A 13223-nucleotide genomic window follows, 5' to 3' on the forward strand; every position below is an offset into this window, starting at 1 on the left:
TCCGTGTGTCATGAAATACCTAATATAAGAAGGAAACTTAACTCCAAAGGGCATTTTGTGCAGTTTTTCCTGATAAATCAAAGAATAAATGAATATGGTCATAACTCATGAAATACGTAAAAACTCTGTCACAGAAAAGTAATTGTGGTGAATGATGATTTACATGTTTGTCTTTTTCCAAGAATACAGTCTCATTTTATTCATGTTTGTCTTTTTCCAAGAATACAGTCTCATTTTTATTCATGTTTGTCTTTTTCCAAGAATACAGTCTCATTTTTATAGTAAAAAGCAGACTATAACAGAGAAAGAAAGTTGATGCACTGGTGAAAGACAGTGAGAAGGGAATTATACAAAGAATAGGACATAGCATTAAGAAAGAATCCAAAAAGAACCGAACAATGCAGATGGGAAAAAAAAGAAAATAATCAGAAAAAAAATCAATCGATAATAACCATATGCATTTTTACCTGTTAACACACAGATAACTAATAGCTGATCTTTATAACATAAAATTGTCTTTCTAAGACATTCATCCAGAAGTCGGCACACATAATCCAGTCATTCTCCCACTTACCTATAATAAACTGTTTAATTTGTTAGGAAATAATATCCTATTCCCTAAAGACACTATTGTTTCTTTTTTATTGATTGTCTTTCCTTTCTTTAATTCTTTTACCTAACTCATGTATTACAACTGATTACCTGCCTATATTTCTTTTTATTCTAGCATATGCTATCTAAAGCCTACATTAATTCCAGAACCACAAAACATTTGCTCAGAAGTTTGGGTTACCATAAAAATACTCCAACTCTTTAAGAACTTCCACACTAATTTCATTCATTTGTCCTGGAGTTTGTGCTTAAATAGTAGAAATAACAGATCCCATGTTTCACACAATCAAAATGCCAACTTTTTGGAGCGGGGGAATGAAAGGAAATGAGAGAGAGAGAAAAAATGACACCGGGGATCTTTTCCAGGACGCTGTATATGGCAGTGTTTTGAATGACTCCTTCTGTGCGTCAGAAATCCAAAGCAGCAGCAGCAATTAGGGAAAATCGTCACTTTCACTCAAGGTTCAGGAGTGGGGGTGGAGAGTGGGGGACAAAGGAAGAGGGGAAGTGGAAGTGGGCAGAAGAGGGGAGGGATACAGGTGATGGCAGGGCACATCCTGAGAAGATAATCCCTGTACAGACATGACATCATCCTCTTGGGTATACATATAGGGGATGGTCACAGCATCTCTCATACTTCTCTCACTTTCAAAGACAGCTGAAGGCAAGAGAGAAAGCGCAGGAGAGAGCGCCCTTTGGTGTCTCTGACTTTTATGAACTTGGCTTGCTAGAAGGCTGAAAGAGACAATGGCAGGAATAAAAACCCAGCTCGTATGCATGCTACTCCTGGCTTTCAGCTCCTGGAGTCTGTGCTCAGGTAAGTGAAGCTGCATTTCACAACCCCCCTATGTGATTTATTTTTCCTCTTTTGCAGTGTGTTGCTACTTACGCTAACGTATCCAGGGAGAAGAGTTGCTTCCTCTTATTCAGAATTTGCCTTTCAGTGATAGAAACTGTGAATATCATCTTTCTCTGTCTTTATGATAAGATTGAGGTTTATTCTTATTATTTTTTTCATCTGCAAAGCAATAAAAGGAATTTCACTGAAATGCTGCATGACCCCTTTGGGCATGCAACCACTAGAGAAAAAGAAAAAAACAAACAAACAAACAGGAAGCTTTAAATGAGGCTAGTCATTATCTAATGAGAAATGCAGAACCAGTGGCTGTCAACTTGCAAACTTACCACTAATAACTACTCCATTCAAATGTTTTATTCTCTTCCTCATACAACCACTTAGGAAAAAAAATGATTTCTCCCCCCTTATAATTATCCAGAAATTATCTTCTTTAACTGTATATTTGTGTTAAGAAAGCAAATACAGTGAAAATTGATGTTTCATGAATAAATGACAGGAATATTGTTTGTACAAAATTATTTCTAGGAAGATACAAGAATGCTTCAAGCTTTTTAAGAATGCATTTTACATAGTCTAACAGAAAGGCTGTTAATATAACTGGTATTTTTTACATGCCATTTAAAATGATAAAAAATGTAATTGGAAACTTGGTATTCTTGTATTAAAATAGATGACTTGGATTTAGAGTGCTTTGTAAGTCACATATTACTAAATATCTGTCAACAACTCACCTTGAAAATAAGATTTAAATTTTAAAAAGCAACATGAAATATAACAATTGCAATCACTATTTAATACTTAAGAAATATTTGAATAATCACATCAAAGTGGAAAAAAATCCTTGGGACACTAATGCAGCAAAAATAATCTAACCTGTTTAATGCTTTTATATATCGTAAATTTGAAAGTAAAAGGTTTAATCCAAACTTATGCTATAAATTGATTTAAACAATAAAATTCAAATCTTACAGAAGATATGCATGTGATTTATGAAAAAATTAAATTATTTTAATCATTAGGAAAGAAACTTGAACTTCTAATTTTGCAATTCCTTTATGAGAGAAACACTGACTTTTCAAAAATTATGATTTTACCTGATAGTTATAGGAGATTGAAAACTGCACTAATGGTAGGTGAAAAAAATGGTAGGTGAAAAACTGCACTAATGGTAGATGGATTATTGATTAAGCATTGAATATATTAATGCTAGAAACTACTTACTGTGCTAACCCAAAAGTTATAAGGAGTTCGGTAAGCATTTATGGAAATGATTCATGGAATTTGCCATTCTTTAAAAAAAAAAAAACAGCTATCTCTAACAAATAGAACCGATCTCTCGTGTGATGTAGTTTCTAGTTAAAATTTAACAAATGATTTCTCCAAGTGTGACACTTCTTTTGAATGATTGTATAGTGCAAGGAAGATAGAATCATTTTTAACTGTCTTGTTTTTGAAAGTAAGGTCAGTTAGTAGGAAGAAAACTGACTTATAATGTTCTATAACCTTATTTTTATTATCTTGTGTTTTCCAAGTTTTCTTTGGCTGTAAAATATTTATTAATTGAAATTTGGAGAGACTATTCTAAAAAATCCTGAGATTCATTTTCAATACTATTGTATATGTGTTAATGAATAGATCCTCTCTTGCTAAAACAATTTTCTTAATTGCCTGTGATAAAATTGCTAAATACAAATAATCCCAAATTTTTGCTTAAAGTACAAAATTCATATTTTCAAAGTATGTTTTGTAAAATAGCATCTCAAGTTAAGTAAATCTTAGTTTCTTTATTATTCTAAAATTATGAGTAATTACCTTTGATTTTGTCTTGAAAAAGTCTCCTGTACGCATATTTTTATTATGTTGCTTTTTGAAATTGTAGCACGTGTATTTTCTATATAAGCAAATTATTGATGATAAAAATTAAAATAGAATAGCATATTTGATGAAATATCTATGATTAGAAATACTCGGATTTTTTTCTTTCTGCTGAGATTCAGAGATTAAATAACTCCTAATTATCAATAGTTGTCTTGTCAAATAATCATATGCTTATTTTCTTAGAAGTGCTTCTACAATTCTAGCTGTCTGTTACCTTAAAATACAACTATAATTTAAGTTTTTCTGTATACTATTTTTCAGAGAATACACAGGAAAGACATTAAACTAAGAATAAATATTTTTATGATTAACTTAAAAAACTGTAGATTATGATATAATTACATGATGTGTGATTATATAATAAACATGTGGTTTTGATTTTACTCAGATTCAGAAGAGGAAATGAAAGCATTAGAAACAGATTTATTGACCAATATGCATACATCAAAGGTAACTTTTTCTTTTCTTTAACCCCGGGTTGACAAACGTATGAACTTTCATTATAAACATGGTGTTCTTTCCCTATAATAATAACTTCCCATCAAGATTGAAAAGTTCCTTGGGAGGCATTTCCTCTTCTGGGAAACTTTTAATTCAAAGTTGTTTAGTTAAGGGTGTTGACATGACAGGAAAAAAACTATAGTGACTATCAATCAGCATATTGCAACTTTAATTATTTGTGTGGACATGTATTTAAAGGAACTTGTTTCCGTATCTATATATTGGGTATAACGAAAGGTATACTGGTCTCAAGTTAAATGAAAACTAAGTGAATCTTCTGCTTTTTTTTATGTTGGAGAAATAAAATAACGTTCTTACATTAAAAATAATAGTTCTTAACAACCTGCGAAGTTGGTTGTAGATGTGGAAGAAAGAAATGCAAGAGCAAGCCGGGCTCGATGGCTCAGCCTGTAATCCTGCTCCTTGGGGAGGCTGAGGTGAGTGAATTGCCTGAGCCTGTGGGTTCGAGACCCACCTGGGCTACTTAGCAAGACCTCATCTCTACAATAAATCAAAAATTAGCCGGGCGTGGTAGCGCGCACCTGTAGTCCCAGCTACTTGGAAGACTGAGCCGAAAGGATCGCCGGAGCCCAGCAAGTCGAGGCTGCGGTGGCCGGGAGCGGCCGCTGGACTCCAGTCTGGGCAACAGAGTGACACTCCATCTCAAAAATAAAATAAAATAAAATAAAATAAAATAAATGTAAAAGCAACAGACTGACAAGTTGGAGCCTTTAACTTCTAATCTTGAAACTGTGACTGATGTACTATTTGATCTATTAACATTGCTTTTCTTTGTTTCCTTATTTTTAAATGCAGTGGTTAAAATTCATAATCATCTATACATTTACAGTTTTCTAATGAGTTTAAAATTTATGCAACTGTATTCTTCACTGTGTGTCTGGACTTAAAATCTCCCATAACAAATGTGGTATTTGTATCTGCTCCTTTCCCCCCCTACTTTTAGAGTCCTATGCTGGGGTTTTGAAAGTGAGTGTTCTAGTTCCCAACCTATACCTAGGAATTGAACTCAATTAGACTATACCTGACTACTATACTCAAATGAAATATTGATTTACTCAGAGTGAGTCAATCAGTGTGTATTTAATTGTAATATCAGGATACAGTTTTTTCAACTAAAAGGTGTTTCTCAAAGAAAAGCAATTTTTAAGGTGAGGTAGTTACCTGTTGCAATCATTGTTATAGCACTGCTGTACCAAATCTGAGAGCTCAACAGATGTTGTGGCAGACAAAACCCCTATTTGATTTTTAAGCAATATTTCAAGTCAAATTCTACCATCTTAGGTTTCTGTCCTCTAATTGAGTGTGTGTGTTCTAAGTACGTTATTCCCTAGCATACAAGTAAGATTTTGTTTGATGGCAGGTATGAAGAAAAAATATCCATTTTTGTTTGTGGTTGAGTGTCAGGCATTCTTATCTCAAAACTAACAAAGACATGTTTTTAATATGGTCCTTAAAATACATTTTGAGAATGTTTAAATGCTTATATATATATTTTCACGATAGTCCAGATGTACAAAAATTGACCAGATTGAAACCAAATGTTACTAAATTTGGAAAGTTTTATATCAGAAATGAGCAAATTTAGTTTAGTAATTAAAACTCAATGTTTAAATATGTTTAATCTTATGCTAACAGATCCCTGTTGAGCACTCAATCAGATTAACTATGGCTGCAATCTGTTCAACTCAGAGATATGAAGACAATTGAAATCAATAGTTGTGTTAGCAAATAGGATACATTGGAATGTTTGGTATAGATTTTACCTCTTCAATCCTCAAGTGAACATTGACACATAAATAATCTCCAAAATGTGATACAATTTGGCAATTGCTAGTATTTTGAGAATATATGAGAGAAGAATTGTGATTCTCTAGCCAAGATACTGCAAGGGAAAAATGATTCCAGTATATAGAGTGGTTTCATTTTTATCTATGGATAAATATAGGAAAAGTATAGGCACAATTAAGCCCATTTCTTTAATGAGGTCTTGGAATATAACTCTAAAACAGATTAAGAAAAAATGTGAATTTCAAAGACTTTTTTTATTGTGATAAGTAAGATACATCTATGATAAATGGACACCTAGAAATATGGTTATCTTAACTTTGCTGCCAAAATGGGGGAAAAGGCTCATTTCTTATTTTTTACTCAATTATCTTATCATTTGTTTATCTGTGATTCAATCATTTTGATAAGTACACAGTCTTGTGAAAATAAATACTCTAAGGTTATGATCATTTTAATCAAATTGTTACAATTTAAAGTTTCAATGAGAATAGTTTTTGATGTTTGTATGAGGACAACTCCATTATTAAAAGCTTCAGTAAGCTTCAGATTTCTTCTTTCCCATTCTGTAAGTAAAATATGTGAACAATTTCAATGTTAGAGTAAAGCTGTTTAGACATTGAAATACTACTGTGGAAATACATCTAGGATCAGGAAAGTCAAGGGAGATTCCAAAGTCTGAAATGAAAAGTTAGATAGAGATTTTTTCTTCTTACAATACAATTCTTTTTATTATCAATGCTAGTGCTTTGGTATAGTTTTATTATGAAAGATAATCATGGTACAGTATGCTTTCTTCAAACTCTCAGAAAGTGGCTAAACATTATAACTTTCTCTGCTCAAACTCAATGTCTTCCATACAGTAGGAGTTCAGTATATGTTTATGAACTAACAATGGGAATACAAGATTCATTACTAATCTACACATTTTGAATTCAAATATAAAAAACTTCAGGGCTTCACCACAGATGACTGTAATTATTTTCAATTTGGTGAAATCCTGGATTTCACCATCTGCTGAACTCATTTTGAGTTCGGCCTATTACAGCTAATATTAGTCATACTGTTTTGGTTGCATTTAATGAAGGAAACAAATTTGATCAGAATTTCATTCAGTATTTCTATCTCGGTTTAGATATCTTTTGGCCAAGGTTGCTCTCTCTGCTGTTCTTCTTAGGTATGACAGGGACTAATCTGACATTAAACAGGAGCGAGTGTCGTAGTGACTAACTGGAAGAAGGGAGCAATGATTAAAGCTGTTTCTTCATCTATAACAATATGTGTTCTTCAGGCAACACTAGTCCTGATGGATACATTATGAATAAAACTTTCTATAGTCAAATTGGTTTGAGAGACCATTGGATGCTATATTTGGCATCATTGAAGAACCACAATGATTATTTGCATGAAAAGTTTTGGAGGATACCTAACTCAAGAAGTCTTTAAATTCTCCTTAAGCTCATATTTTCCAATTTACTTGATAGTGGAAAATCCTTTTTAAAATTAATGCATGCAGAACGAGTGTTATAAGGAGCAAACTTTGAAAAACATCAAAATAGATGAACTCTAAAAAATTTTCAAAGCTAAAATTATAGTATCCCATTAGTTGGTATGATATAAGGTGTTGCTTCCACAAAATGGAAGATGTTGCCTCTACAATAGCTCCCATGACAGAAAAATTCAAGTAATGCTGAATAACCACATTCAAGGGAGTGTATTAGAAAAGATTTCCAAGCTGGTTGGAAATATTGTAGCGAATATCTTTGTACTCACAAATTTGCATGACTTGAGGGTAAAATCTTAATCAAAGAGTACACATGTTTACAATTTGAATACATATTGTCAAAACATCATTTAAGAATTTATAGCAAAAGAGACATTGCATGCTGGTTCACACCTGTGATCTGCAATTTCTTAGACTGAAGCTGGAGGATTATTTGAGCCCAGGAGTTGATCAACCTAGGCAACATAGCAAGACACTGTCTGTACAAAAAAATAAAAACATTAGCTGGGTGTAGTGGTGTGTGCCTGTAGTCCCAGTTACTCAAGAGGCTGAGGTAGAAAGATTGCTTGAACCCAGGCAGTCAAGGCAATGGTGAGACACAATAGTGCCACTGCACTCCAGCCTGGGCTACCTAGTAAGATGCTGATTCAAAAACACAAAATTAAAATAAGGAAGTTGTACAAAACTATACCGAGACCAACAAATATTTAGGTGAGGAGCACCTACTTATCTGTCCTGCTTACCTGTACTGCTTACCTGTCCTGGTTACCATTAAGTATACTTATAATTTTTAAAGTCTTCAATTAATGGTAGCCAAATTGAAACTCATTTTACATATTTTACATATATATATATATATATATATATATATATATGGTAAATGATTCTGTGACTTTTCTGCTCATATTATCTATGCAAGTTTCACTTTTTTTCTTTAAATCTTTAAACTTTGATTTTAGTTCAGAATGTTATGTTTTCATAGAAATATTTTACAAATTTATATATTTAAAATTATCTTTTCCTTTATTGACTCCGGTTTGGACAGCTGCTTAATGACATTTTTTTCCAGGTTTTTAAAGTAAATAATCCTATATATTTACACAGTATTTTATTTTTATTTATATTTAACCCATCTGGATATTGTTTGGCAGTACTATATCAAGAAAGATTATAACTAGATCCATGTTCAGATTTCCCCATAGCTAACAGTCCCAAAGTATTTGAAATGCAAACTTTGCTACATTCTATATACCCATATGTACATGAATCAGTTTTGAACATTATACTCTCTTCTGTTGTTGAGTTTCATGTTTATTTCTGCTCTATTAATTTATCCCACTGACCATGATAGCTTTACAATACATTTTAATATTTGACAGAGTAAGTCTGCTCTTATCTTTTTATTTTTCTAAATCGTCTTGGTTATTCTTATAAATTCTTCCTTCCAAATGAACACAAGAATTATTTTGCCAACTCCTCTTCAACTTCCAGTCTCCCCATATTGATTTGCAGTTGCCTTCCATTTGAAGAGTAAGTCAGAGAAAATCATCACCTGATATTATTGTTACTGAGTCTTCCCATCACGTATTTGTGGTCATTTAAATCTTCCTTCTAAATGTCCCTCAGGAAAATGGCATGTTTTCCTTTATCCAAGCACTTTGAATTTTTGGTTAATTTTTGTTAATTTCACAGTTAAGGTCCACATATTTTCATAATGATTATTGTTGACATGTAGGAAAGTCATTGATTGTGGTAATTATGGTTTCAGAAAATATCTTATTAGAAAAGAAAGGTAATTACACAAAATATTATAATTTGCAAAAATAAATTGGTCAGCTGTGACATGTGTCCTGTTGCTCATGACAGCTATTAATGTGGGAGGTATATTAATGGCCTCCCACTATTATAATTGTTCAAATCTATTAATATCATTTTATTCCTTGCTCCATTACACATTAACCTGAAATGTAAGGAAGTGAGAATGTATTTTTTTATTTTCATTTTTATCTATGATATACGCATACTTATTTATATATTTCTAGTCATTTCTATTTTATTACTTTCTTGTTCTGTGTGTGTATGTGTATAAGTGCATGTGTATATGTGTATAATGTAATCGCATTATACTAAATAGAGAATATGAGATTGTGGCATTATACAACCTTGTGACATTATGACACTAAACTAATAGCACTGTGCTTATTAGACCAGAATGACAGACCCTAAAATGTAATGTAAAGGTTTAGCACAATAGACATTTATTTGTTAGTCATATAACACAAGTTTTAATTGCAATATATTTATGTATATATATATATATGTGTGTGTGTGTGTTTCAGATCAGTAAAGGAAGAGTTCCTTCTTGGAAAATGTCCCTGCTAAATGTCTGCAGTCTTGTAAATAATCTGAATGGCCAAGCTGAGGAAACAGGAGAGGTTCCTGAAGAGGAGCTTGTTACAAGACGGAAATTTCCTACGGCTTTAGATGGCTTCAGCTTGGAAGCGATGCTGACAATATACCAGCTCCAAAAAATCTGTCACAGCAGGGCCTTTCAACACTGGGAGGTAAAGCAAAAACAAAATATGAATACACTTATACTAGTTAGCTCTCATTTGTATTGATTTTTTAAAAATCCTGATTATTATCATGGCAGGAAGTCTTACAGATATTAAAGAGGAATACTGTAGTGGCCGTGAGCGGCCACCGCACTCCAGTGAGACTCCAACTCAAAAAAAAAAAGAAGAAGAATAAGCCATGTGTGGAGGTCAACACTCTTTTACATCTTCAAAGTGTCCTTCCAATATTTAACGTTTAGTCAAATATATATACTTTTCAATTTTAAAAGAGGGACATCTCTTAAGGCAGATTTGATCCATGTGCTTTTATTGTGCTTACGTGGATGGCATACTTTTTGATGTTGTTGTAGGTGGTGGCATGGCTAAGAAATTTTAAAAACTCAAGATGTTTTCCTAGATACACAGTCATATGTATTATCTATCGACAAACATAGAACAACAAAAAGGTTCCAAATAAAACTGGATTAAAACACACAAGCTTCCATTTGTGGTTCTAATATATAGACAAATATAAAATCACTTTACTTATGTAAAGGTATAAGGTAGAGATATATATCTGCATCATTCAAGTCTTATTTGGAAACCTTTGTGTTCTTATTTGTTTGTAAATAAATACATATGACTTTGTGTCTTTGTAATGATGCACTTGTAAAACACTTTAAAATGTATTGCCATAATTGCTATATTTTGTTATGAAAGATAAGTTAGAACTTTGGAAAGTCAAGGAAAAATGCTGAAGCTAAATAAGAGAGAGGAAGAAAAATAAAAGTTTTAAAAAAATTTTACCTACAGGGAAAAGATTTTTTTTCAGATCAACCTCTAACATAAATTTGATTAGTGTTTTATATTCTTGATTGACACCGGCTCTGGGGATCTGAGGGTGCCTTTCCTGCTAATATAACAAACTTGTGACTAACTTACACAGATATACCCTGTAGATTAGAGAAAATGCAAGCAGGATTTCTAATGTTTATTCTAACTGGCAAGCAAAAATTTTTCTAAATGAAAAAACAAAAAGGCCAGTTTTAAATTTACTATCCATTCTTTAATTTCAGTTCCAGCTAAAATGCTTTAGTATTTAAAGCCTGTTTAGGTCTGAAAACTTGGAAAACACAAATTTTAGCATAGAACAATGTCAATTACATGCTATTTATCCAGAAAAAATATCAACAAACTGTTATGGAGAAAAATCATGTGGAAAAGATTGGAACTTTTGCTATTTTAAATGGCATGGAGTGATTTAAAAATAAAATGATAATATCATTCTGTGCATAGTACAAGTAATTACAGACTATGCACAAAGAAATTCAAGATTAAGGAACTAGATTGTCTGACAGTAGCTGTTTTTCCTTTTTTGAATTTGAATAGCTGTGGGTTGAAATAAAGTACGTGGTGATATTATTTTATTCGTATGCATAGCAATCTTAAGCTTTGTCTCTTGTCAGTCTTTGTTATAGTGACCCAAAGGTTTAGAAGACAACCATAAATATGAAGAAAATTTCTATCTTGAGCATTTAAAAAAATTTAATGTAAATTGTGTGTAAAATTCTGAAAAGAGTTCTTAAATATTTGATGCTAGGTAAAATTTTTGAGTCAAAACAGTATTATTAAAAAATATTTGGAAGTAATTTTAGAGCAGGACATAGTCAATGAGACGTTAGGTAAGATTCTACATGGAGCTTACCTCCCTTAAATTATTTAATCTGAACATTTTATTAAATGTCAAATACTACAATCTAGAGAGATCTTCACTGTTTAAGCAGAGCTTTCCCATATGCTGATTTTGACCACTGACAGCATTAGGCAAAACAGTCATTCCTCCCTCTATTGAGAAATGGATCCTTAGAATGGCTTTTATCTCAAGTCAGTAACTGACTTAAATGAACATAAAATCCTTTGTAACCAAATTTGGTTTATCAGATTCAAAACTATATTTGTTATTATATTTACCATTCTTGCCTTTCCATCATACATTGACGTCTGAAACATACTGAAAATTCTATTCAGTGGTTTCCTTCAACTGAAGGGATTAGCGTGTCGCCTCGAAGTATACAGAAATTGTTAAAAGGGGCTAGCCTGGTGAACAAGGAAGGGCACTGAACTCAGAATGATCATGTTCTTACAGTCTGTCATCTACTTGATGGCCATCTGTCCTTTGACAAAACGCTAGTTTCTTTAAACTTCATATGTCTCATCTACTTATACCTTGCTGTCTTAACATCTAATGAAATAAAATGTAGAAAAATATTCTGAAACAAAAGAGTGTGTGAGTTTAAATTTCATTTCTTAATCTTACAGTTAATTCAGGAAGATATTCTTGATACTGGAAATGACAAAAATGAGAAAGAAGAAGTCATAAAGAGAAAAATTCCTTATATTCTGAAACGGCAACTGTATGAGAATAAACCCAGAAGACCTTACATACTCAAAAGAGGTTCTTACTACTACTGAGAGGATAAAAAATTTGTTTTCATGTGATTGTGACTGATCCTCCTTTAATTGCATATCAAATTACATGTGTGTGAAATGTGGCAGAAAACACTTATTTTGTCTCTTCTACAACTGTAGTGTATTTGATGAGATTTTTCTGCATTGATATATAACTGGACTAAATGTTTTCAAATAAATCTAAATCTTCAGCATGATGTGTTGTGTATGATTGGGATAGATATTAATGAAGTCACATATAGAATGCTTTGTTATTTTGCAAATCACATTATGAGGTGTTTAGACAGTCAAAATGTTTGACATTTTATACTAAATTTTAAGATTTCAGTGCTACCACAAAGTCTAGACTACGTATCATTCACCCCAAACAAATAACATTTCTTTCTATTATTTAACTGAATGTTTCATTGAATTGACAGAAATACACTCTTTTGAAGACTCACTAATGCTTCTCTCAGATACAGAAAAAGTTATGGTGGTAAAATAGAGCTATTTGAAAGAATGGTTAATCAACTATTGTTAATTATGCCTATTTCAATGAATGATCTTATACTGTATTTTTGGTCTGTTAAGTGAACTTGATAGCTAATAAAAAGATAACAAGTCATCAGAATTATATGTCTCTGTGAAGATTTACTTCTGTTAGAAGATTTACTTTGTATTGGCGTTTTTCCTTTTCACATTTTGATTCAGTAAATAATGGTTTCATTTTTAATATCACTTGGGTATTTGTGTTACTAATTTTTTTCTCAATTAGGTGGGAATATTCTAGGTAAAAGCTGTATTTGAAACAAATCCTCTTAAATTTTCTTTAAGATCATACTCACACCGTCAGAAGTCCTCATAGCCTTTGCATTTCATCATTAGTAGTGTCTTGTGTTTTGAGCTTTCTTTTAAATAGGGGTTTAGAACAACCTCTCCTCACAAGGCTGCAACCCATTCTATGGTCATCTATGCGGGATAAATTCAGAACTTGAATTGCTCTTTGAGAAACCTTTATAACTCCACATCATTTTGAGAAAATTGTTCCTCTTTTATG

General features: G+C 32.2%; 1 protein-coding gene across 1 annotated transcript; it reads left to right on the forward strand.

Moving 5' to 3' along the window:
* The first annotated feature begins 1245 nt into the window (after positions 1-1245).
* NTS (neurotensin) lies at positions 1246-12381 on the forward strand. Its single transcript, XM_008055114.1, has 4 exons — positions 1246-1429; positions 3738-3799; positions 9500-9724; positions 12035-12381. The coding sequence occupies exons 1-4, from the start codon at positions 1360-1362 to the stop codon at positions 12185-12187; spliced, it is 510 nt and encodes a 169-aa protein (XP_008053305.1). The 5' UTR covers positions 1246-1359; the 3' UTR covers positions 12188-12381.
* The last annotated feature ends 842 nt before the right edge of the window (positions 12382-13223 follow it).

Source organism: Carlito syrichta, unplaced genomic scaffold (genome assembly GCF_000164805.1).
Source record: "Carlito syrichta isolate Samal-C Ts95f unplaced genomic scaffold, Tarsius_syrichta-2.0.1 Scaffold301687, whole genome shotgun sequence".
NCBI classification, from domain to species: domain Eukaryota; kingdom Metazoa; phylum Chordata; class Mammalia; order Primates; family Tarsiidae; genus Carlito; species Carlito syrichta.